General features: G+C 40.8%; 1 protein-coding gene across 2 annotated transcripts in view; it reads right to left on the minus strand.

The window, feature by feature from the left end:
• Positions 1–25,285, minus strand: part of WWC1 (WW and C2 domain containing 1) — a 126,303-nt gene that overhangs the window by 31,839 nt on the left and 69,179 nt on the right. The window contains exons 3-10 of one of the 2 annotated variants that reach the window (XM_077327158.1): positions 18,783–18,986; positions 17,557–17,630; positions 15,290–15,369; positions 14,741–14,870; positions 14,353–14,499; positions 13,990–14,063; positions 7,731–7,973; positions 253–342 (exon numbers count right to left, since the gene is read on the minus strand). In XM_077327158.1, coding sequence (XP_077183273.1) covers positions 253–342; positions 7,731–7,973; positions 13,990–14,063; positions 14,353–14,499; positions 14,741–14,870; positions 15,290–15,369; positions 17,557–17,630; positions 18,783–18,986 — 1,042 coding nt within the window. Of the gene's footprint in view, positions 1–252; positions 343–7,730; positions 7,974–13,989; positions 14,064–14,352; positions 14,500–14,740; positions 14,871–15,289; positions 15,370–17,556; positions 17,634–18,782; positions 18,987–25,285 lie in introns of both variants that reach the window. The other variant, XM_077327157.1, reaches the window with a different exon arrangement.

The raw sequence follows: 25,285 nt of genomic DNA on the forward strand, positions 1-25,285 counted from the left end.
CACTCTTAACCACTACACCAAACTGGCTCTCAGAAGAGTTGGTTCTTATATGCCGCTTTACCTTTACCTTTACCTTTTACCACTATACTATCTAGGAATGAAATGCTTGAATAGCAGGTTATCTAACCAAACCTTTTGCTTTGGATTGAACTATTAGGGGATGGCAACAAGACCTTTTTTTCTATGGGCCAATTTGCAGGAGAGGCAAATTTAGGGTTAAAATGCATTCACTGAAAGAATATGAAAACCCACTTTTTAAACTGGATGTGCAGCATTGCCATTAACCGTGTTGTTTCTTCTAGTTCTCTAACTAATTGGTTCCTCTTACTGTTCATCTTCAACCTGCAAGATATACAAAAGAGAGCAGTTTAAAATACTATTCAATGCTGAGACAAATTAGGGAGTAAGTTGTTAGTAGGCAATACCTAAAGATGTAGAAGAACATGGCAAACTCAAAAGTTCTGTATGTAGCACATACTCTTTGGCTTTCAGGATTTTTACTTATTTCAGGAAGCTTTCATATTCAATCAACACAAAAAAAATTACTACAATAATGTAGACACACACACAGGTGTTCTGGCAACTGGATCAACACAGGAATAAGGATCTTCTCCAGAGGCATCTCCTAAGCAAAACAGCTTGTCAATTTTTGAAAACCATAACTTTCCAGCGCTTTGCAGAGTATCACTGTAATTTTAGAAGGCCAGTTTAAATGCTGCAAAGTTGTTGTTAGTCGATATCTTTAAGATACTTTGGAAAGAAAGTATCTGTCAGCCATCCAGAAAACAGCAAGAGTCTGTTTTCCTTAGCCTTCTTGCAGGAGAGGAGACATGTTATAACATGTATGTGCATAATTTACTGAACTTCCAGAAGTGCTGCTGTAGGTTCTGATCCACTACCTTGAAGTTTGTGTTTTTATTTTTCTTCAGGCCGTTTTATGAATTTTTTCTATTGTAATTTCCTATTCACTTTAATTGTGTTGCTTGGCCTCTGGTCAAGTATGTCAGCTATACTGGGATAAATAGGAGAGGATGGATATAAATATTTGAAATAATACACATTTTCAGAATGTTTTTTCTTATCTAGAGAAAGGATTTGAACAGCAGGAATGTAGCAGGAGATGAACTAATATAACTTGCAACCAGAGGCTTTAGGTTCTGGAATTTCTGAAATGTTTGAAGCTTTTCACATCCTACAGATATGCTTTTAGATCACTTGTGTAGGATGGCTATTAACTTTGCATAGGAAGAAGTCTATAAAATAACAGTATGTTCAATTCATTTCTAAGAAGAAGAACCCAACTGTCAGTAACATCATCATAGAGTCTCAGCAATGTCTTCCCACACAGATGAGCTGCAGGACAGCAATTACATCGAGACATTACACCCTGTTACTGCTTTATCTTCTTAAGGACATAGCACTACAGATGAGAAAGCAATTCAGTCTTCAACATCCAGGCAACAGGACTACATGAGAGGGAGCTGAGCAGCTTTCATTCACTATCCTCCATGGTCTAATGATCAAGCTGCATTCCCCTCCATAACTTCTATTTCTATGGGGATAAATTCTCACATGAATTTTAATATGAATTTAGCTATCACTCTAATGCTGTCTTCCATATACTTATCAGGTACTGCTTATGACTAAATATTCAAGTTAGGCAGTATAAGATAGCGATAAAATAGCTTCTCCATGACAACCATGGAGTACCCTGATAATCAAGACCCAAGCAAAGGGGAAACAAATATGCTTCAAGCTCTGATTACAAGCCCATAATTGTAACTTTGTTTATAATATTTGAGAAATAAAACAGAATTTTTACACACTTTGCTCAGGAGATGTATTAGATAGGACTGGAGAAGATGACCCATCTTGTGTGTAAAAGTAGTAGCAGAGTTAATATATAAAAGATGAGACCAGACAAGGCAGTGTTATAGTATAAAAAGCATATTTTACTAGATTACCAGGGTAGGGGAACTTGGAAATAAAACAAGAAAATGTATAGTTTTCTACAGCTCATGGAGGAGCTCTTAAGTCCTAGCCATTACATAGCTGGACTCCCTCCTGTCTCTCTTCTTCTTTTGGAAAACCTTCTCTTCTGTTATTAGTCATGGACCTGAGAAGCAAGCACATAAGCAATGTCTCTACCGATTGAAACCTGTTCTTAGAGAACTGTGCTATTGGCATTCTGATCTTCTCAACTCTATCTATGGGAAGCAGCACTTAGTTTGCAGAGTCGAGGCAGACCCCAACAAATTGAGCTCTTTGAGAAGGCGGGAATTTGGATTTTTATCAGTTGACCAAGAACCCCAACTGGGAACAAATCCTCACAAGTCAGAGTAGTCTTGGCCATTAAGAGATTCTATGTTCAGGATGAATAGAAACATGAAAATAAGCATCCTTTTAGATCAATCACAGTGTATCAAAAATTGGGCTTTAATAATTTCAAAACAGTAGGCACATCAACCATGCAGAAATGGGTAACCTTCAAGGAAACATTTAACTTCCTTAAATATAAATATAAAATGGGTCTAACATGCCACTTCTACCTGAAACGCCTTAGCCAGGGACTTATCATCAGACAGGAGCTCTAGGAATGGAACCATTCTTTTCCACAAGAAGAGCTGATATCCCATCCCTGTGTTAGATGCTAGTGGGGAGGGAGGAGTTAGGAGGTTGAATACTGCCATGTTTTCTTGGTCTTTTTTGGGTTTGTCTCAATGTATGGTTTTAATGGGGCTTTTATAGGGTTTTATATGGATTAATTGTACCCCAGCATGAACCGGTTCTGGGAGTAGCAGGTAATAAGTCTAAAGAAAGAAAGAATGAATGAATGAATGAATGAATAAGAATTACCATTAGATAATTTGCAATCTAGAATTCTAATGCAGGAGAAGAGTATAGCTTCCTGCCTAGTTCTTCCAGCTTCCTGTCTTCTTTAACAGTAGGAGCTGCATAGTAGCCCTGTTTGCCCTTAGGCTGCATTCTCCTCCACCACCAGTGAAGATGGGGGTGGATGAATGGACAAGAAGGTGAAGGTTTCTTAATGGATCTTATAGAAATGCTCAACCTTCTTGGAAACTGGGTAGACTGATGCCAGTTTTTGCCAATGGGCCACACCCAACTCCTCCACCTTTCAGCACAGGGAGGGAAATCAGTCCTGAGGAGTCAGAATAAAGTTGACTTCATCTTGTGCTCAGCAGCAGTCACCTCTATTACAAGGGACTTGGCCATTTGCACCATTTACTCCCCATGCACCCACAAGTCCTTCGTAGGGGAGGTTGAAGACCGATTGGCACACGTTTCATCCAGACTCGGATCGGAAGCATCAGAGTCCACTACTTCCATCATCCTTCCCAATTGCGGAGAGATTATATTGAACCTATACGATCCCGGCAATGAGTTAGGGAAGCTTACTTGCGAATAACACTATGGGGTACTCAGAACCGGGAGCCTCACTGCTCAGGATACAGGTGGGATCGCCAGTGCATCGGCAAATATCGGTGGTCCTCTACCTCAATGCAGGAAGTTGGCTGGTGAAGGAGGATATTTGCTCCAAGCTCCCCCTCAGACAGCAACAACTCTTCAGGTCCTTCAGGAAACTGCTGTCAGTTCTGGGGTGTTTCTAGGCAGTAGCAGTTGGGCGGGGGGGGGGGGGTTGGATTTCTCCTTCCCTTTTGCTTTCTTTGCAGGCGGCTCAGAAGACACTAGTTTCTCACGTGGAATCTTTGAAGCTGCCTGGATCCGAGTGAGAACGGAATGCTCTTCTCCCAGATAGAAGAAGTTGGTTCTTATATGCTGCCTTTTCTCTACCCGAAGGAGTCTCAAAGGGGCTTACAGTCGCCTTCCCTTTCCTCTCCCCACAACAGACATGCTGTGAGGTGGGTGAGGCTGAGAGAGCCCTGATATCACTGCTCGGTCAGAACACTTTTATCAGTGCTGTGGTGAGCCTAAGGTCACCCAGCTGGCTGCATGTGGGGGAGTGCAGAATCGAACCCGGCATGCCAGATTAGAAGTTTGCACTCCTAACCACTGCACCAAACTAGAACAGACAGAGGTTGTGTTCGTCAGTCTGAGCTATCTTCGCACCACACTTGGTGCACTTTTTGAACAAGGAATTCTGAGCCATAACGCTGAATAATGAAGATGAGGCGTGAACTAGGAAAAACATACTACTCCTTCAGCAGCAAAAAAGGAATTGAGGGTGAGGGCGCTGCAGAATGGGGTGCATGCTCCATAGGAGGAATCACAAATTAGTTGGTGTATAGTGCACTCTAGAGGCTTTGCTAAGGAAGAATCTCTCCAAAGTAGGCCTGCTCATGTGCAGTCCCCATGTGTGAACTGCACAGAAGATTGACAATGAACTGTTCCTTTCAGTCCCACACAACTGTGTTGTGTGGAATTCACAGAGTTAACACATGCCCTTTTCTGTTTTTGTTCTTGCCAACTTTGAGCTCTTAACACTCAGAAGAGCTGCCTTGACCCCTACAGTCTAATTGCTCTTTGTTTTTCTGTTTTAAATAAGTCCTGCAGACATTTCGCTTGTGACCTGGGCAGAGTCTGCGCTTACTTTGTTTATTCCATTGTCAACCCTGTTGAATTCAGATCGCTTTTAACTCGGGGCTTCCTCCCCCCCCCAATGAAACAGGAAAGTGTTCTCCATGTGGTTAGGGTAGTTCAGAATGGGGGGGGGGGGGAGCCAAGCCTCTTTCTATCTTTTCTTGAAGGGTGGGGGGAGAGGAGCCAAACAGGGAGCCTCTTTCTTTTCTTCAAGGGGGGGGGGGGGAGGATCAAAAAAGGCAGAGAAGGGAGAAAAAATCCAGGACCGACAGAAGTTGAGAGAAATTAGGGGCTTCTCCTTTAAGGCAAGTTTGTCACATGACCACCTGTGGCCAATCACAGGTCCTCTATCACGGAGGAGAGCCCAGATTCAAAACAGCCTTTAAATATTGAGGTTTAAAAGCACTCTAAGATATCACACAATAAAGGTAGGGTCACTCCGGATCAATCCTCCTTGCTGCAGAAGGAAATTTTAAATCGCCCCAAATCCAAACGGAAATCACATTTTGTGTAGAGGGCAGGGACTGAATCGATCTGGGGTTGGAATAAAAGCTCCGTGCAGTTTACACCCTGGTTTCTTGCAATGGTAACAAACAATCTCTCTCTTACTTAGCTGCAAAACAGATGTGTTTTTAGAGGTTTGAGTTTTCATCATCATGTTTTAAATCAGTCTGAAGCAGATATTAAATGTATAAACTCTCATGAGTTGCTCTATGTGTATTAAATTGTGCACATGCCCTTCATAACTTTTAGATAAAGAGGCAAGTATAACATTTATTATGAGTTAATCTTTAAGATCATGTCTATTTTAATATATTTCTTCTAACTTTTCCCACAATTCATTGGTGGTTTTCACAGTTAAGTGCAGCCTCTCAGAATTTTGAGGAATTCCAGCTATTGTGTGGAGAGCCGCATAATTACCCAGTTTAAACTGTTTATATTCTTGGGCTGTCTCATCTGGGAAATCAATATTTAAGGTGTAACCTAGACCTTGCATTCTCAATACATTTAGGACTTTAAATTTCCAGCTAATGTAATTAGAATTACTTAAATTGTGAAGAGATTGTATTGCAGCAGGGACTAATTTAGGAATTAAATCATTTACTTCCCTGTTTCCTGCAGAAGTCGACATATCTCCCTCATTCTCTTCCATCTCGACTTGGCTGCTGGCTTTGTTCCATATCTCCCAGAGATTTTACCACACATGCACATCCTGTGATCCTTTTGCAAAATTCAGCTCAGCTCATTAATCTTCCTACTCTGTTCTAGTCTTTACTTTATAGCCAGGTCTCACAAAAACAAACTTGCACAGAAAAAACATATTGGGACCATAACCTTAAGTTTGATACTTTGTGTAAAAGTAGTAGCAAAGTTAATATATAAATGATGAGAACAGACAAAGCAGTGTTATAGTATAAAAAGTGTATTTTAGTAGACCACCAGGGTAAGGGAACTTGGAAATAAAACAAGAAAATGTGCAGCTTTCTATAGCTCATGAAGGAGATCTTAAGTCCTAGCTGTTATATGGCTTAACTCCAATATGGATCTCTCTCCTGCCTAAAGCAGTTCTCTTCTTCTGCTTTTGGGTGGAAGTAGAAAATCTTCTCTATTATTTACAGACATGAGAAGCAAGCATGTAAGCAATGGCCGATAAACACTTTGCATACCAATAAACAACCCACATGACCCACTATTTCTGTTCCCAATAGCAACTCATACTCCATGAGTAGATGACTGCATATGAAGTGATGAAATGCATGTTTGTGGTGTTTACTTCCTGATGGCTGTTTCAAAGGCAGCTTTCAAGTTGTCTGAAAATCAATCATTTTTAACAATGGTAGTTTATCTGCAAACAGTTGTCTGAGAAGGTACACTATGTACACTCAGGAGTTAATCACCCCTTCTTTTATAAGCTATGACTCATCTTTCTCAGGTCTGTCAAAGCTGGCACTGAAGTTGATACCGAAATATTTTCAAATCAAGTTGTTTGGAGGAGAGCTGACCATTCTGCATAAAACCACAAACTGTGAAATTAGGCTGCAATGCAATTATCAGGCAGCGCCTATGACAGCAGGCAGCAGCTTTTCATTTGATGGGCAGTGGGGATCAAACAACTTAACAGTAAATATGTGAATGATGTCTAATGCTGTAATACTTCATCAGTTTCAGAAATTTATTCAAAACATTTATAGACCTACTTTTCACCAAGAAAGGTAGGTAACAAAAATTGAACATGAAATCCAAAAATAACCACTGAAAAGCCAGCAATAACAAATGCATTATAGCATCAATGCAGTTGCCCTCCAAAGCCAGGGTACTGAAAATAGTCATCCAGGAAATGTTCTTCTAAAAATTCAGTCTTACGTGCCCTACCAAAACAGCCCAGAATCACTGTTCGTTCTCTCATTAAAAGGCATTAATCTTACTCTCACAGAGGTTGAAAGGCATTGCTGTATTGAGCAGAATTGCCACAGGGAGTCATACCAATAGGCATACAAGGCCCAGGTTGTGAAGGGCTTTATAGGTACCTTTAATTAGATTCTGAAATCAATGTTATGCTGATGTAATACATGCCAACAATACCTATAGCTCTGACAATCGGGAAAAACACCCATAGAAAACACTCTTCACTCTGGCAAGATCCTTCCCAGTATCTAAGAAAGCAACAGAAAAAGCAAGGAAGCATACAGCTTCAGAGGCCATATTTAAACCAAAGGGAAGGCCAGCCAAAGGAAGAATCCTTTGTGATCCTGCCTATGGATCTTGAGAAGAAATCTCAATATGTGCAGTTAGGGTTGTCAACCTCCAGACGGTACATGGAGATCTGGTATTACAACTGAATTCCAGGTGACGAAGACCAATCTCCCTTAAGAAAAGGGCTGCTTTGTAGAGTGAACTGTACAGTATTACAGGATTACAACCTGCTGAAGTATCTCCCCAAACCACACCCTTCACCCCCAAAATCTCCAGGTATTTCCCACCTCAGAGCTGGCAACCCTGTCTGCAGTATATTCATTATTTCTCAAGAACAGAAAGTAATCATTGTGACATCTTCCAAAATAGATTCTTCCCTTTAAATTGTTTTTGAACTGAGAAAAGTACAAAGCATCAAATGATGCTGTCTTCAGATAGCTAATGGAAAATCAGGCATTTAGATGATCCCCAACTACCTTTCAGTTAAAGCTTTGCTCTGTGTAGCTCTTGCAGTCCGAAGATCTTCCTCTAGACGCTTTCTTTCCATTTCCAGTCTTTCAACTTCACTTTGAGTCCATTTTCTAGGGCTTACGAATCTCATTTCCTTTAGAAGTTCCTCTTTCTCATTGATTAGCATTAATCTATCCCGTTCAGAATCCAGCACACCAGGCCAGGCCTCGCTATCCAGTTTAGCCAACTGTATCTTTAAGTTTGCTATTCTGTATGCAGAAAAACAACTTGGATTAGAATATAGTATATTATGTTTCAGTAGCCTCAGTCTATTTCCTATTAAGTATACATGCATGTAATTATTTAGTACTGGTAGTTTTTATTTATAAAGCATTATGTTTAACAGACTAAGCTAATGGAAAGACAACTCCTACAAAAGGCCAAACAGATTAACAACCAATTTCCACTGTTACAATTTTGGGCAATCTAGAATAAAAGTCTTACAATTTATCAGGTTTTACTAGTTTACTGCCTTAATCTAATGAGATAAATGATGACATATCAAGGTTTTGGCTAATGCTTTACACAGAAGATGTAATTCAGGATTTTTAAAAAACTAAGCACAATTTCTGATTATTGTGCTCGTTCCCTTAGCAGAGGGGGACACTGGTTAAGTAATTTAACTTCCATAATTAATAGAAATCCATCCAAGTGAATTGCATCCTTCTTTGCAACCATTTTAATGTTCAGCTTTCTGATTAAAGCCAACATTGTACCCAGTGATGAATTAGCATGGCATTAGTTTGTAACCCATAAATTCCTCTGTGAATTAATAAAGAGCGTACTCTAAGAGGATTGCTCCACTGTAATTTGATAACCTATTCATATAAGCATGGACTGACTTGAAATGGAATTTTTAAATATTATGCAATTTTTTCATCTTCAAAATAATATAAAACACTATGCATTCAATGCTTTATCTAATAGCCTTTCCCTCCTTATCTAAATAACCTCATGAAAATAAAATAAATTTGAAAAGTCAAGCATGATTTTCTTTCCTAGCTGTGAATTTTGCAAATTGTTTGTAACAAAGCTATGACTTACCTGTTTGGTATCCATCATTTAAAAAGTCAACTCACCGCATTCGTACCTTGCAATGGCCAAATTCATACTACCAGAAAGCTTGTGACTTGAGACTTTTATTGTTCTGTGTTTGTGAGTTCCTATCTCAAGGATCAGTATTGAGTATCAATAGAGACATATAGAATAGTTAACTCTGATTGTACCCTGCGTGTAAATTTCTTTCTAAGCCCTAGAATCACAGAATCATAGAGTTGGAAAGGACCTCCAGGGTCATGTAGTCCAGTGGTCCCCAACCTGCGGGCCGCGGCCCACTGGCGGGCCGCGAAGGCCATGGCGCCGGGCCGAGGCTCCCTTTCCCCGCCCCCCCCCGCAGTAAAAAACTTACCAGGCCGCAAGCTTGTGGCCCGGGAAGCTTCTTACTGCGGGAGGGCGGGGAGAGGGAATCAGGGCCTGGCCGCGCGGCTCGCGGGCGCAGCCCGATGCGTGGGTGTGGCCTGCACGGGCGGGCCTGTGGGCGCGGCACGATGTGCGGGCGTGGCCTGTGGGCGCGGCACGATGCGCGGGCGTGGCCTCTGCACAGGCGCGGCCCCGTGGGTGTGGTCCGCGTGGGCGCGGCCCGATGCCCTGCCGGTCCCCAGCCTCAGAAAGGTTGGGGACCACTGATGTAGTCCAACCCCCTGCAGAATGCAGGAACTGTTGTTTTGATCCTTGCAGTAACTTTGAAGTACTTGTATTCTAGTTAATGAAATATGGAATCTGACAACAGCAGGAAAGCAAATGATGATACAGCACAAACCTTTAGCTTAACTACATCCAGTTATAGCCAGACCAAGGGTTTTCAGTACACTAGGCAAACTATGACCCCTCCCAATTCAATATAGAGAAAAATGAGAAGTCTAGAATGAGCATGTATCTTTATTGCTTAGAATTCAAAATGAGGATTGTAAAAACAAAAACAGAAACCTTAAAAAACCTTTTACATTCATTTCTATTTAATATGGTACCCCTTAAAGCAGGGGTAGTCAAACTGCGGCCCTCCAGATGTCCATGGACTACAATTCCCAGGAGCCCCTGCCAGCATTCGCTGGCATTCCCCCACCAGCATCTGGAGGGCCGCAGTTTGACTACCCCTGCCTTAAAGTCTGGAGAGCTTCTGTTTCTCCTGTATGTTCAGGCCAGCCGTGCCTTCAATGCAGATTAAAATCAAAATTTTTATGCTAAGGATAATTTTGTTATCAATGCCTTAGAAAATGCCTGTATGAAGGCCAGACCAAAATTAGCTCCTGGAATATCACCACTGACTTCTGTTATAAGATCTAATGAGTTTAACCAAGCTACAGAAGGCAATTTTTAAATCTAGTAAAACCAGGCCGCAGAAGGCAATTTTTAAATCTGGTAAGAATTGAAAGTATACAATTATAAATTCTTACTCCTTCATCGGCCAACAATTGTTTCTTTTGCAGACATATCTACCTTAAACAATGGACAAATCCTTTGGTTTAAGTATACACAGGTTAGAAGTCTTCTACAAAAATTATGATGTAAAGACTTAATACAAACCCAATGGACAAGTTTTGTAAAATTAGCTATAAAAATGAAAGGCATATATAAGTAAATAACATCTACTGGGCCCCGAACCTCCCTCCCATGGACCTGTTAGATTGTTCACTATGTTAAATATTATTTTCTCTGTTTATTGTTATTATTGTAACCTTTTATTCAGTATAATCAGTGAATCTGATGTATTGTTATGTTCTATATGAACTGCCCTCAGCCTTAGGTGAGGGTGGTATCCATCCAAATGTAATAAATGAATAGGGGACAGGATCAGGAAGTGCGCCTCCCATGACTGGACGGACTGCAATTAACACCAGCACTGGTCACCAGGAATTTGGGTGTGACCTTTGATGCCTCCCTTTCTATGGAGGCTCAGGTCACAAAGGTAGCCCGATTGGCATTTTTCCATGTGCACCAAGTACCCTACCTGTCCCTGAAACACTTGGCCACAGCGATCCATGCAATGCTCTCTACCAGATTAGACTTCTGTAACTCGCTCTATGCAGACCTGCCCTTGGCTTTGACACGGAAGTTACAACTGATATAAAATGTGGGTCCTCACTGGGACACCTTGGATGTGTCTACATTGGTTACCAGTCTGTTTCCGGATCAAGTTTAAGGTATTGGTTTTAACCTTTGAGGCTATCCGTGGCCTGGGTCCTCTCTATCTGCAGGACTGCTTGTCTGCTTATACCCCCTGCGGGTATGAATCTGTGGGTATGAATCTACTGGTTGTCTCGAGCCCCCAAGATGTCCGCCTGGCCTCAACCTGGGTCAGGGCCTTTTCAGCCCTGGCCCCAACCTGGTGGAATGAGCTCCTGGCAGAGCTAAGGGCCCTGTCAGAGTTGTCAGCTTTCCGCAGGGCCTGCAAGACAGAGTTCTTCCACCAGGCATATGGTTGAGACAGGGGCTGTAATCTTGGTGTTACCATCTGAAGATCTTGGAATTGTGGCTAGTTAAGTTCCTGCTCCCTGGGGAAAATATAAAAAAGGAAGATCTATTGACCTGTTGCTGAACAGGAGGGGGGAGGAGGATGTAAATTATTTGCCATCTGTTGTCTTATTAAGGGCTTTTATGGGTTTTAATGTATTTTATTTTATTGATTGTAAACTGCCGCAAGACACTGAGAACGACGGTACATCATTATAAATAAAATAAAAAAGGTAAAGGTAAAGGTATCCCCTGTGCAAGCACCGAGTCATGTCTGACCCTTGGGGTGACGCCCTCCAGCGTTTTCATGGCAGACTCAATACGGGGTGGTTTGCCAGTGCCTTCCCCAGTCATTACCGTTTACCCCCCAGCAAGCTGGGTACTCATTTTACCGACCTCGGAAGGATGGAAGGCTGAGTCAACCTTGAGCCGGCTGCTGGGATTGAACTCCCAACCTCATGGGCAAAGCTTTCAGGCGGCTGCCTTACCACTCTGCGCCACAAGAGGCTCATATAAATAAAATAAATAAATAATAAATAAATAAAATTTAAGAGATATAATTTTCTATTAGTTGCTGATAGCAATTGGCAGAAAAACATTTATAAAGCTCTGGACAAAAGATCAGCCAATCAATCAGCCCAGAGGTTTTGGCATCAGTGTTAAGAAGCAGTTTGAACTCAACAGAGTTCATGATCTCAAATTTATCATGAATTTGGCAGGTTCAAGCACCAGAAATCTAGATTTGGCATCTCCTCCCCCAAACATTTCCTGGATCCTTAAATCCAATTGGGTCCATGGTTTGGACCATTTAAACCTAGCAGCTGAGCAGGACGGTCCAACCATCTGAGCCATTTAAAACACCCATTTTGCTTCCCCCCCTTAGAAAGGCCGCTAAATGGCTGCCAAGCCTTCCAGCCATTTCAGGTTGACATGACAGGTGCACATGCCCCACTGTAAGGCTGAAAAGATCATTTCAGGGATTGATTTTATACCCATTTCCAAGCAGAGGAAAGGAGAACATAGTGGGCTGAAGTGAACCACTTTGTTTCCAGGGGATTTGGTAGTCTGTATTTGGGATTAGTTCCCATCCCTACTTTTCAGTAAACTTTTCTGCCAAGGAAATTTTAATAAAAATGCTGAATTAGTGGTACACATCTCCCTATAAATTAGCATAAATTTAATAGGGCTAATAGGGACTGCAGGGGGAAAACCTTTGTTCTATTTCATTAGGCAAACTTTTCTCTGAGTCCAGTAGCACCTTTAAGACCAACAAAGATTTATTCAGGGTGTGAGCTTTCAAGTGCAAGCACTCTACATGGCTACCCATTTGAATCTTTTCTCTGAGTATTTGCAGTCCTGAGGTATAAGACTGCTTATAATTGGAAAATCTCATGGAAAAGCATGTCATTTCTATGTAAAGCATGATCCCGTTACATTCTTGCCAGTCCCTCTGCCCTTATGCTACCAGCTGCTGAGCAAGAGCCACTCTGTGAGTGAAGTGAGAAAACAATGTTGACACAACATCAGTCAAAGTAGAGCAGGCAGGAGCAAAGCTGAAAGTTCCTATAGTCTGACTTCAGAGCTTTACACTCCATTCCAGTTTCAGACTCTCCCACACTTACATCTAGCTGCTGCCTTCTAAGGTCTGTCATGCATATTTTCTTTGAAATACTATGCTCAATGAGGTTTACTCCCATGTAAGAATGTGTAAGATTGCAATCTTTCTATCTGAGCAGTTTGCTCTGCTGAACGTCTGGCTAAGTCACAGACTCCCAGGTGCTTCAGAGCTGCCATGAGACTGGCAAGGGGCTATAAATGACATTGTTGTTTATAAATCTAAATAACCTTACTGCTCCCCCAAATGGCAGAAGTCTGTGAGCTGAGCCCCATGTGTAAAATGGCCATATAAGACAAACTATACTGCAATTGCATTCTGTTACATACCATTTGTTTGGTTATATCCTTTTTGTATGATCCTGTTTTCATATGCTTGTGATGGCCAATGCAATACAATTGTAACTAAAAGAACCCTACTGCAATTGCACTGTAAGTATTACTTTAATGAACTTTATTTTAAAAAGTTAGCAGCATTCCATAACTACAGCTACTGTGTTAGATGTTCTAGTGGGTAAACATGTAGCACAACAAAAATTGAGTCCAATAGCACCTTTAAGACAAACAAAGACTTTTTTCTAGGTGTGAACTTTTGTGTGCAGGCATACTTCCTCAGACAAAATGTGTCTCCATTAAGAGAATAATGGGTGACTAGATAATAAATTGCTGGTAGTAGTAGGTAAGACCTTGTCCTGCCCCCTGGCTGTCCTCTCAAGCATGGAAGCATGGATGGCCCCCATTATACTCTTAGTATAGCTTATTTATTGAACCCAAGATGTTTGCCAAGCTACTCAATCTCAAGTGAATACAAACAAATCTAAATTGCTGTTTTTTCCTATTTATCTCTGGAATTTGTCAACCATTTCCATTGTGCTGTATCTTAATTTACCCTCAAACTTGCCTATAAATATGATCTGATTACTTCCATTTCATGATATTGTATCTGAGGAAGTGTGCGTGCACATGAAAGCTCTGGACTCTAAAATTGTTCTGCTGCTTCAGCCCTACACGGCTACCCACTTGAGTTTAAAAGAAAGAAATGGCTGTTTGTTTACACTGTGAATTTAAATTGCCAGGAACAATAAAGAAAAACTCACTTACCTGCGCTTTGCCTCTTCATATTGAAGCCGCAGTCTCACCTTCTCAGCCAACTGATTATTACTGCTCATAATAAACTAAAGAAACAGAAAACAAAGTGTCATGTGTTTTCCCCTTTGGAATCCTTACTACATTAATGCCAATAGCATGAGACACATGTCAGACATATGTACAACTTAGTGCTCATAAATTAAGAAATAAACAAATCTGAATCAAAATATTGTATAGCCAATGGATACAGAAATATAAGATCTATTGTTCGTCAGGTACAAACACACCAGTTGCTACTGACCATCCAGTAGTTCTACTGGGATGCAAGAACAGCAGCAGCACTCAGCACTAGGTAATATTTTAGACTTTACATACATTTCCAGAAACATCTGTCTGGGATCCAGCATCCAGATACTGCCTTGGTGACGAGACACTGAAGCCCTTCAAAGATGTGTTGCTGACCCATAAGTCTGAATGTGATCCTCGGTCCATTACAAAATTTTCTTTCAACCTGGCAAGGGACTGAAAGAATCAAATTCTCATTATTATGGCTTCCTCAATTCCCTAATGTCCACTAGTTCATCTCATTTTTGAAGAAAATATTTAAGACAGTGAGATCTACACTTGAAAAATTAATCCCTTCGATTGTATTTTTGTCCTCTTCAGAGAAAGAACTCTTAATAATTTTTGTATCAGTTCAACAAGTATTTTTATATTTATGGAGGTGTAATAATAGTCAAAACCTGCCCTGCCAATTCCATACCTCAATAAGGTCTTGCTTTTCTTTCTCCCCTGAAGTGATGGCTTTCTTGATAGCTTTCATTTCACTTAAGATGGCTTGTGCCTCATCAAGTTTATATCCACCGCGAGTGTCAGACATTTTCATATCAACTCTTCAGTGTGATTCAACAGAAGAGAAACAGTTAACAGGAAGACCCTTCAAATTAGCACCATGCATGTATTTCATTTCAGCAGTACATCAGCAAAAGGCACTAATAGATACAGAACTTTTCCTTGTTCTCTTTCTTACAGTTCTGTCTCATTCTGGGAAAATTAATTCCTAAAATCGCAAGACCCATGGGAATAGTAGCTGTATAGGCTGCAAAACTATACTGAAGAATGGGAAGGAGGCAAAACCTATCTCCCTCTCTTCTGCCAGCTCAGCTTGCTCCAGTCCAGTGCAGCTTCATGACCCACAAGGGTCCTAACAATATTTTTCAATTTCATTCTACCTGAGTAATGCAGCTGCTTGTAAAGTATGCTTCAGAGAATCCTAAAGGTGCAAGTCAAGACCGAGTGATCATTAACTTACTTCTTCAATGTTTGGTAGCCAAGTTCCTTGTACTGGAGTTCCTGTCTCATGTGAGCTACTTCTCTCTTGAGTTTATTAACCTGTAGAAATAGGAAACAGCAAAGTGTTCTAAACCAAAACTTTCTACTAGGATACTCAGGTGGGTATCTGTGTTGATCTGAATTAGTAGAACAAAGTTGGAGTCCAGTGGTACCTTTAGGACCAACAAAGTTTTATTCAAAGTGAAAGCTTCTGTGTGCACACACACTTCTTATACCTTGAATAAAATGTGTTGGTCTTAAGGGTGCCCCAGGACTCAAACCTTGTCCCACTAAGGTACTCAGTACAGTATAATCCTTTTAAAAGGCATGCTTAAACGCGTCTGCATTTTTATTTTTCAAAATAGTTTATTTTAATTTTATTTATAGATCTTTAGGCCACCCCTTTCTGACAGCAATCTCGAGACGGCTTACATCATTTAAAACAATATACAAAAATATTTATTAAGAATCATTTACAGTTTATATAAAATTTTCTGATTGGAAAATGCTCTGCCCCTACCTTCCAAGAACCTGGGGTCAAAATGATTCAAGATTAGATTGTATCCCCAGGATTCAGATGGGGGGGGGATAAAGATATCATTGAGTGTTAGAGTTGGTCTCAACTGTGGCATCCACTGTACATCCTATTGTGCTAATACTGTGATAGCAAAAGGATGGACAAATGGAAACAGAGGAGCCAGCAGTGACTTTTAGATGTAAGTGAACAACAATAGACACCTTGAAGTACCACTAGAAGAAAGGAAAAACAGAGTGCCATTTTGCAGATCCTTTGGAACTTTGACAGTTCTGAGAGGGACCAGATCTATGCTAACAACTCATTCGGCCCTGGCTCTGGTTGAAGTCAATCACGTTTCTTTGGGGCCGGGAACCACTAGCCAGTTGGAATTTGCTGAGCAGAATGCTCTTTGCCCATTTATGCACTGGGAACTTGACTGCCCCAGCTTCCATGCAGGAGCACAACTCAGGGGCAGATGAGGTGCACTGGGCCAAATGCTCCCCCGTGTCGGTGCAGGAAGAGGTGGGCAACCTGCCACAACTAAAACTCCAGCCTACAGCCTGGCATGAAACCTCCAGTGCATAAACGGTCTTTGGGAGACATACTCAGAAATAGGGTCCCTCAGATACACAGGGCTTGGGCCTTGTAACAACTTGGAAGGTTCAATTTATTAATGATTACTTTAATGCTGTACTATGACAGCATTAGAACTAGCCAAACTTTTCAAAAAACTGGTAATAAAATGTACTAAATACATATAGATTTATGAACTTTTTCATATTTAGAAATGACAACTGATTGCTATCCAGTCACTCAGAACTGCACCTCCAGTTAGAGGTAATTCAGTAGCACATATGCATACTTTAAAATTATCAAATTTTAGCAACTGCTAACACATACTTTTAAAATGTATAGTTGACTAATGTGTAACAATCTCTCAATGACTGAAGTAGATGCAGTCAGTCACTGGCCAAAGCATTTAACAAATTGGGGTTTTCAACTAGGAAACAAAATCAGATACCAAAAGGTCTATATTGAGGACGAGCAGCTTCTGTGACATAATCATTGTCTTTTTATAAAATTAAGGGAAAAACCCTTCCATGATGTACATTACTCTGTGCATTCATGACTGCTGTTCTGAACTCTTCACTTAATATTTTCTTCAACACTTCCAGATATTTTTATATACTGCTTATAGTTAATAGATTTATATAACTATTTTAAGTAGCAAGTCTTTCTATTGAACAATCTCCAGAAATCAATCATTTGCTCTTAGACTAGGAAATTATCACAAATTGTAAACACAGTGCTGTGTCTCACTATTATCACTGGTCATATATGAATAGATCCTTAGCTGCTCAGAGACCTTCTGATTGCTCTGCAGATATAGGTCTTCAACAGTTTAAACACAAAATCAGAACAACCCACATTTTTCTCATTTATATAACAAACCTTGAAACAAAGTTATTGTGATTTTGAGTATACTACAAAGGGAATTTTGATAAATTAGAGTATTAAGTCATCTTCTGTAATACATTTCTCCTTTGGGAAAGCTGGGATTCTACAAACAATAGTCTTTTTGAGAAAGGGTGAAATAAAAGTTGAAAGAAATAATAGGATCTTAGGATAGCACTGATTCATTAATCCTTTCATTAATTCCTCTATGAATTATAAGTACTGGACACTGAGGCAACTGAAAGGAATCAAAAGCTCAGTTTCAAAAATCTTACCCTAGATTTTGTGGTGGCAATTTCAGCTTTAAGGATCTCTGGATCATACTTTGAACCGGATGAGGAACTGGAGACTACTATAACAAGGGGAGAAGAAGTTTTAAAGTATGCCAAAGTGGGGAACAGAACACAAAATAAAACACACTTTTCATCTAAACATACAAACTCAATATAAACACAACATTTTTGTTACAAGCCTAATGAAAGGTATCATCATCTGAAAACCTTTCAATTTCATAGTGTAAGAAATGAAACCTTGATCTATCACTCCACGCCTTTTCACTAGATTTGTTCAGACAGAAAAGGTTCCTTAAAAAACCCAACCTATTCCTGTTAAGCATGAATATTATTCCAATAGTCTATTAAGCTACTTGCAGTGCTTTTTTGTGTAAAAATAAGGTGCCAGTACCCATATATATAAGGTGAGGCTAATTTCTACCAGTTCCCCTTTCAGGAGTTGGAAGAGCTCCCCATTTTGGTGCTGCTACCCAGTACTGGAGAGTACCATTGCCAAAAGGCCTAATGGTTTGCCAATGCTACTGTAAACTACTATCAATATTTGTTTTCTGAACAAATCTGTACATTATAGCCATGATACAAAATCAAATTGAACATAAATAAGTTGAATGTATGCACAGATTATTCTTTTGTAGAGGTTGCTCTCCTGAAGAGAAAAGCTACTCTTACAACGTAACTGTAGCTTGCCTCAAGACTAGGACTTGGTGCAGAGGAAATTGAGAAGGATGCCTCAATTACGCATATAGTTTTCTTGCTCATACATAAGTGATTTCTCTGGTCTGTGGCCTTTATCTGCACCATAGTTTCAAATGTGAAAACTTCAGAAGGCCTTTCTGAAATTCTGAACACTTTAAAGAGAATCTTAATATACAGCTCAGCTAGACAAAGGGAAAACTTTACAATTACTATGTAATGCCTTTCTTGTGAAGCATCTTGTTCCTGCATCTGAACAGAATCACATCCTGGGCTCCTTTCAGATTCTATAACTAGTTGTGTCAGCATGACTGCACTAAACAGGTATACTATGCAAGGGGTGTTTTGCAGGAGGAAGTCCAGTTGCCCAAAGCACCACTGTGGCGTCCTATTGTGCTAGGATGGACAAATGGAAATAGAGGGGCTGGCAGTGGCTTTTAGATGTGAACAAAGATAAAGATACCTTGACGTACCACTAGAAGAAAAGGATATACAGAAATCCAACAAGTACTCACAACTAGTTTGAGATCCCAGCTTGTGTTCCCAGACATCATGAAGCTGTTGGTATTCCTGCTGTGCCAGTTCAAGCCTCTGTTGCTTGACTTGATAAATCTCCTTCTGAGCTGTCAGTGCTTCTTGTGCCAATACAAGGTAGTCCTTCAGCATATGCTCCTGCTCCCGGCGCCATTGTACTCGAGGGTCTTCTATTTGGGTGGTTTCTTTACGAAAAAATAGAGTAAATTTTTTAAAAAACCTACATGCCTATTGTCAACATTTCTAGCGTCCCATTTTTTACTCTATTAATGTGGCATTTCTGTCTGCCAAGGATATGAAACTACTAGATATCAGGAAGCGCCTTAAAGTCCTTAAAAACACAAATCTGTTCATATATCTCCAAACTAAAATATATAATCAGGAGACGTGCAGAAAATGTTAACCCAGAGCTGTTAGTCTGTATGTAGCACCTTATTGTGGAGGTTCTTAATCTCATGGAATTGGCAACAGCCTTGGATATCCCAACAAATAGGTCAGGTAATTTGTGTGCCCTATATGTAACCCATTTTACAATTCATTATAGTTTATTGTTTCTTTTATTATATCATATACAAAAAATGCTTTCAGATTTTGCATATGATGCATGTTACATTTTTCTGGGGCATTTATTCTTTTAACCAAATGCAAGTATGCTAGTTATTCCCTATTCATAGCCTATTATTTGAAGATTTATTTGACAAAACAAAGCAAACACTGGATTCCCCATCCTTCCATTATAGATATAGAAGTATGCCTACTAGTTTTAAGAAGCTGCTTCTCCTTTCCATGCAGAACAGAAGAATAGAGAAACAAGAACTTTATATAACATAGGCCCCTTTCACATTGCTATTTTAAACCAGTTGTTATCAGTTGCTGCTGATTCCTTGTGCAATAACATGGAGGTCTCAGACAGCATATTTACATCCATTTATAAGCCATGACTGAAACACTCTACCCATTTCCACCCACCCCACTCCCCTCCCCCTTTCTTAAGTGTTTTCTATGTCAGCTTTTAAAAATGTTCTAACTTCTGGGCTGTAGCCGTAATATCCATTAATAACCATTAGCAACCAACAGCCAAAATAGATTACATAGGTTGTTTGAAAGAGGCCATAGTCTCAGCTATAGTATAGAGGAAATATCTTCAGTCTTAGTTATTCCCATTTGAGATGTACAATTTCCTAGTTCCATGAAAAAGAATGGACAACATTAGAGCTAAAAAAGGGAATTATCTGAATTTTCATTTCATTCTGGTTTGTAAGCAAGCGACTGTGCATGTGCCAGCGAAGAAGGGAAATCCCCTGTTTCTTTCAGTTTCTGCTGCAGATTTTTCTTTGAAAAACAAGGACAAGAATTTCAACCAGCTTTAAATGCTGCAGGCTGTCTGAACTAATCATGCTTGAGCTAGGATGCCTAGTTACCACATAATGAATAATACATACAAAGGGACTGCAGGAAACCAAGGGAATCTAATCTCCATAACTTAGAAGTTCTTTAAACATTTAGTAAAAACTGTTGTGGTAAGATGCTGTTAAAGTAAAGATTTTCTTCTTGCCTACGTAATCTGAGATACAGAATACCGGCCACAGACAAAAAAACTTATGCGACTGTGTATAGCCATTATTACAGTAGTTGCCAGCATATGCAGTATATGGTCAGAGAGCTTACTAAATTCAAAAGACAAAGAGTGCACACTTTAAAAATAGATCCCAGGCCCCTATTCTCCTCATTTCATGCTTTAAAATGTAAGATAATGCCTTTGATATATTTTTAAGGACTCCTCCACACTATTTTGTGAAGAATCAAGTATAAATTATTCTGGCATCTGTATCTCCGCATATTATTTCTATCACAAAAAGACTTGCCATACACAAGCTTGGAACTGTTGTTACCAGGAGTCGTATACACACTTGTCCGGTGATACGTGTATATTCAGCAGTGGGGATTTAGCTTTGTGAGAGGTTGGTAACATTGCGAAAATGGATTGTTTGCCAATGTCTACGAGGTGATTGCACCCTTAAGAACACAAGGCGGACAACAGGTATATAGTAAAAATAGTAACAATCTTTATTAGAAGGAAAATAATAAAATATATCCAGCATAGTGGCAAGCAGGCAGATAGGGAAAATGGAGTGGGAAAAGAGGTTTCAAAGTAATTACCATTCCTGTAGTAGAGTAGGTGGTCAGAAATTAGCAACACAAACCAGCATGAAGGGAGATTCAAATGGGTCCCGACTTGGAAGGCACTCGAGATAACTATGTGTAGTCACTGTTTATATATGTTTTTTGGAAGAGGGCTGTGGCCCAGTTGAGCACAAGATGGAATTTTCCATGGAGCAGGATGTTGGGCAAAGCCCTGGCCAGGTCTGGAAATGGTTGCTGATCGGCTTAGACAAAGGCGTTAAGGAGTCTAAGAAAAGGGAGCCATCATGTCTCAATAGGTCTAGCTGCTTGGTTTTGGGGAAGAGATTTCCCATGGCAGAGGGGTCAAGTAGGACTCATGAAATACAAATAGGTTTGCCTGGGAACCCTTGGGCAAACAGGTTCTAGCCGGTCCACTGAATCAGCAATACAATGGGGTGGGGGTGGGGGGTTAGGTGGAGAGCAATATTGAGTCAGAGGATACCTGTGTCAGGCAGAGGCTGCCATTCTGAACCTGTGGCTAAGAACAAGCTCTTAAAATGGGATCTGACCTGGCTTGGCAAACATAGTGTCTTAGCTTTGGCTCAAGCCTAAACTACTGAGGGGTCCCACTGGTTGTTGAAGACAGTATGTCAGTTTGCGAGGCAGTGATCCTGCCATACTTAACACTGTAGACAGACATTATACAAAAATGAATAATCCTTTGCTGTTTCTTCCTATGGTTTGAAATTCTCTCTGCCACTTTTACATAAAATTTCAACCAACTCTAGTGGTTGTAATGGCTGTAACAGCAAATGTTATTATGCACCCAAGAAGAGAGATGTGGCAGGCAGATGGACAAGTACCAGGACTGAGACTGCACGCATACAACACAAATGCCACAATCTGTTCTTTCCCATATTTAATTAATTTAGTCATATTATTGCATTATAGCAATTCATTCATTATACCCAGTTTATCAGTAGAGCTTCAAGTACTCAAAAAAGTTATCATTTCACCATAACAACAATTCATCCCCGCTGCTACTGAAAGATGGCCCACTAAGACAAGCATAAACCATACATACGTCTAATACAAATTGTCAACCAGTATATGGTTTAAGTGAATTATGACGTAACTAGTAATTAAGCCCACTGTAACTGCAATACAGCGGGTGCTAGCTGGTTGTTGGCCCCTCCCGCGCCGTGGCCTACCCGGGTGTTCTTGGTCCGTGGTGGGGGCCACGCTGGTGGTGGCTGTGGCGGGCCATCCTCCGTCTTCAGCGGGGTATGCTGTGTCTTCGGCCTCCGCTGACAGCCTCCTACTTGGCTGACGCGACTGTCTTGGGCGGCGGCGGCTGTCTTGGGCGGCGGCTGTCTGAGGTGGCGGCCTGACGCGGTGAGACGCTCCGACTGCCGGGGGCTCCCTCGGGCGGTGACCTGATGCGGCGAGAAGCGCAAAGCACCTCTCACCACGTCAGGCCGGGAGCAACTGCGAGCCGTGCTGCGCGCGGCTCACAGTTGCTGGGGCTGGGAATCAGAGGGTCCCTCCGATTGTCTGTCATGAGGAAGGGTCCAATCCGGACCCTTCCTCATCCCGGACACATCCCGCCCCAGAACGCCTTACTCTTTTATTTAGTCTGTGGCGCCCACAGCGCCACGGGCGGTATACAGATTTTAAATCAGGCAAATGAAATGTCACAGACTGCCAACAATGTATAAACCTGGTTTCTAGATTCTCAAATGAAGCCCAACAAAATGCAAATACCACCTTTTTATCAATAATAATAATGTAGTCAGGATGCTGGTCAATGAGTCAAAAGGAGGCACTAGATCGCAGAGAGCATTCCGGAAACAAATTGGACCCATAAGTCTTTGCGGACAGGAAAAAATACGCCCGTCACCCAAAGAGGGAAGTGATGGACTCTTAAGCCGGGTCTCCAAGGCATAGTGGTCCGACCCTGGTATGGCTGACACCGCATCCCGAACCACCTCTATCCCCGCACCAAAAATCAAGTCAAAGGTGTGGCTGGCCTGATGGGAGGGTCTGGCAATAAATTGAGAGCGCCCCAGTGTTGCCATGGATGACACCAGGTCAAAACCATGGTGCATCCGCATGGACATTGAAGTCCCTTAGTACTATCAGCCAGGGAAACTGCAACACCCAAGCAGCCACCACCTCCAGCAGGCATCTGGCGGGGCACTGGGTGGACGGTATACCAGCTAGATGGCCAAGTCCTCGACCAAGTCCCAACAATTACCAGCACACTCCAGTCCACAGATCTGGTATAAGACTACACTCAAGGTTTTGACCTTAAAGGCTGTACGTGGTCTGCAGCCATCATACCTTTGAGACCATATTCTCCCATAAACCCTAAGGAGAGTGTTACGCTCTAAGGGGTCTAGCCTGATGATGATTCCTAGCTTGAAATAGGCCCAGTTGTGATCAACAAGGCCTGGCAGGATTGCAGTGTAGGCAGCAAGGAAGACGCAACACCATTTTCTTTTGGAGTGAATAAAAGGCCACAGCTTTTATTAACACAACTCCAGCAGGAGCGTTGGCCTGACATGAGGAAGAAACCACAAAAACACGGTCAGCAGACCGTGCTTTGTAAACGATCCCAGATGGCGCCCTGGAGTCCCTGCCATGGCATCAGCCCGAAGCAGAGGTACCCCTTGCCAACTGGGAACAACGTGGGAAGATGGTTTTAGTGGGGCCCAAGGCCTAGGGCATTTTCAGTCCTCGACCCGACTTTCTGGAATGCTTTCCCAATGAAAATTCAGACCCTGCAGTCTCTTCAAAAGTTTCACAGACCTGCAAAACTATCTTTTTCTGACGAGGATTTGAGAGGGGCAGGACCTTGCCCCGGCTCCTTGATTTTCATTAATGATTTCAAGCGTTTCACCTGTTTTACATGATCACCATACTGGGTGGGTTGGGTGGGAATGGCTCTTAATTTTTTTAAACTTTTATATATGTTCTTCGTGTTTTAACTATGGTTTTAATTCTTGTAAGTCACTCTGAGCCCACTTTTCGGTGGGGTAAAAATATAAAATATAAAGGAAGGAAGAGCACAAATGTAAAAGCATTCCTCAATAACATATTCATAGTGCAACCTTACATAGAATTATTATAGTCTGACCATTGATTTTAGACTACGGTAAGTCTGCATAGGGTTACATTGTCAGTAGTACTTGTCAACTTTTGTAAATATTAGTGTAGGCAGCAAGTCAATTATGTAGGATGAAAACATTGTATTATTCTCTTTAGAAATACATGGTAGCCTCAGAGCAACACTAAATGATACTAAAGCAGTACTTCCTTAGTCGGTCCTGAATCAGCTTCATTGGATGCCCTTAAGTTCTAGTATTTTGAGAGAGGGAGAAAATTTCTCATTCTCAGCTTTCTCAACCCCATGCATAATTTTATAAACCTCTATCATGTCCATTTCTTCATTGTCTCTTTTCTAAATGCAAAAGTCTCAGACTCTTCAGCCTTTCCTCATACACAAAGTGCTCCAATCCTCTAATCATCTTCGTTGCCCTCCTCTGTACTTTTTCCAGCTCTGCTATATCTTTTTTGAGATACAGTAACCAGAACTCTACAGAACATTCCAAATAAGGCAGCACCATAGAACTAGCCAGTATTTTATTGAGATTTTATAAGTGCTCTTGTATAATAATCTTTGTGATTTATACTCTCCTGTTGCCAACACTGCCTCAAGATCTGAACACCAGATCTATTTTTTACTTTTAATTTATATACATTCCCTTTCAATCAAAATATCCACAAAGCAGGACTACGACAAATATTGTTAATTTTTTCAATTTTTAATAATGTTACTTTTAAAAATCTACCTTACTCAAAGAAGAAATCCACGGTTCTATAAATACATGAAAATATAAATATGTAGATCATGAGGGATTGGTATTTATTCTTGTAACAGAGGAAGTAACTTCATTTCCTAAAATCAAGGACATCTGGGGGGGGGGGATTTTGATGAAGCAGCAAATGTTGAGAAGGAAGTGAAGAACATGATTAAATTTCAAAATGGCTAAAATTATGTCCATATTCTGTCCAGAAATCAGTGACTCAATTGAAGGTGTAAGGCATCATCAGAGTAAATAAACAAAATTAATATAATATAAAGAAACAGTAGTAAGATGTTAGCCATCTGAAATCACCAAATGAAATCTCAAAAATCTCTCTTGTTTATTTCTTATTAACTAAAAAAAATCTCAACTGTCTATCAGAGAGTAGAATGCTCTCATGAAAGACAAGTTGAAGATAATACTAAAGGTAATATACAAACTAGACCTGTAGCAAATGAATATGCCGCTTCGACTCACAGGTCTTCCGTGCA

The sequence above is a fragment of the Paroedura picta genome, chromosome 3, assembly GCF_049243985.1.
Source record: "Paroedura picta isolate Pp20150507F chromosome 3, Ppicta_v3.0, whole genome shotgun sequence".
NCBI lineage: Eukaryota > Metazoa > Chordata > Lepidosauria > Squamata > Gekkonidae > Paroedura > Paroedura picta.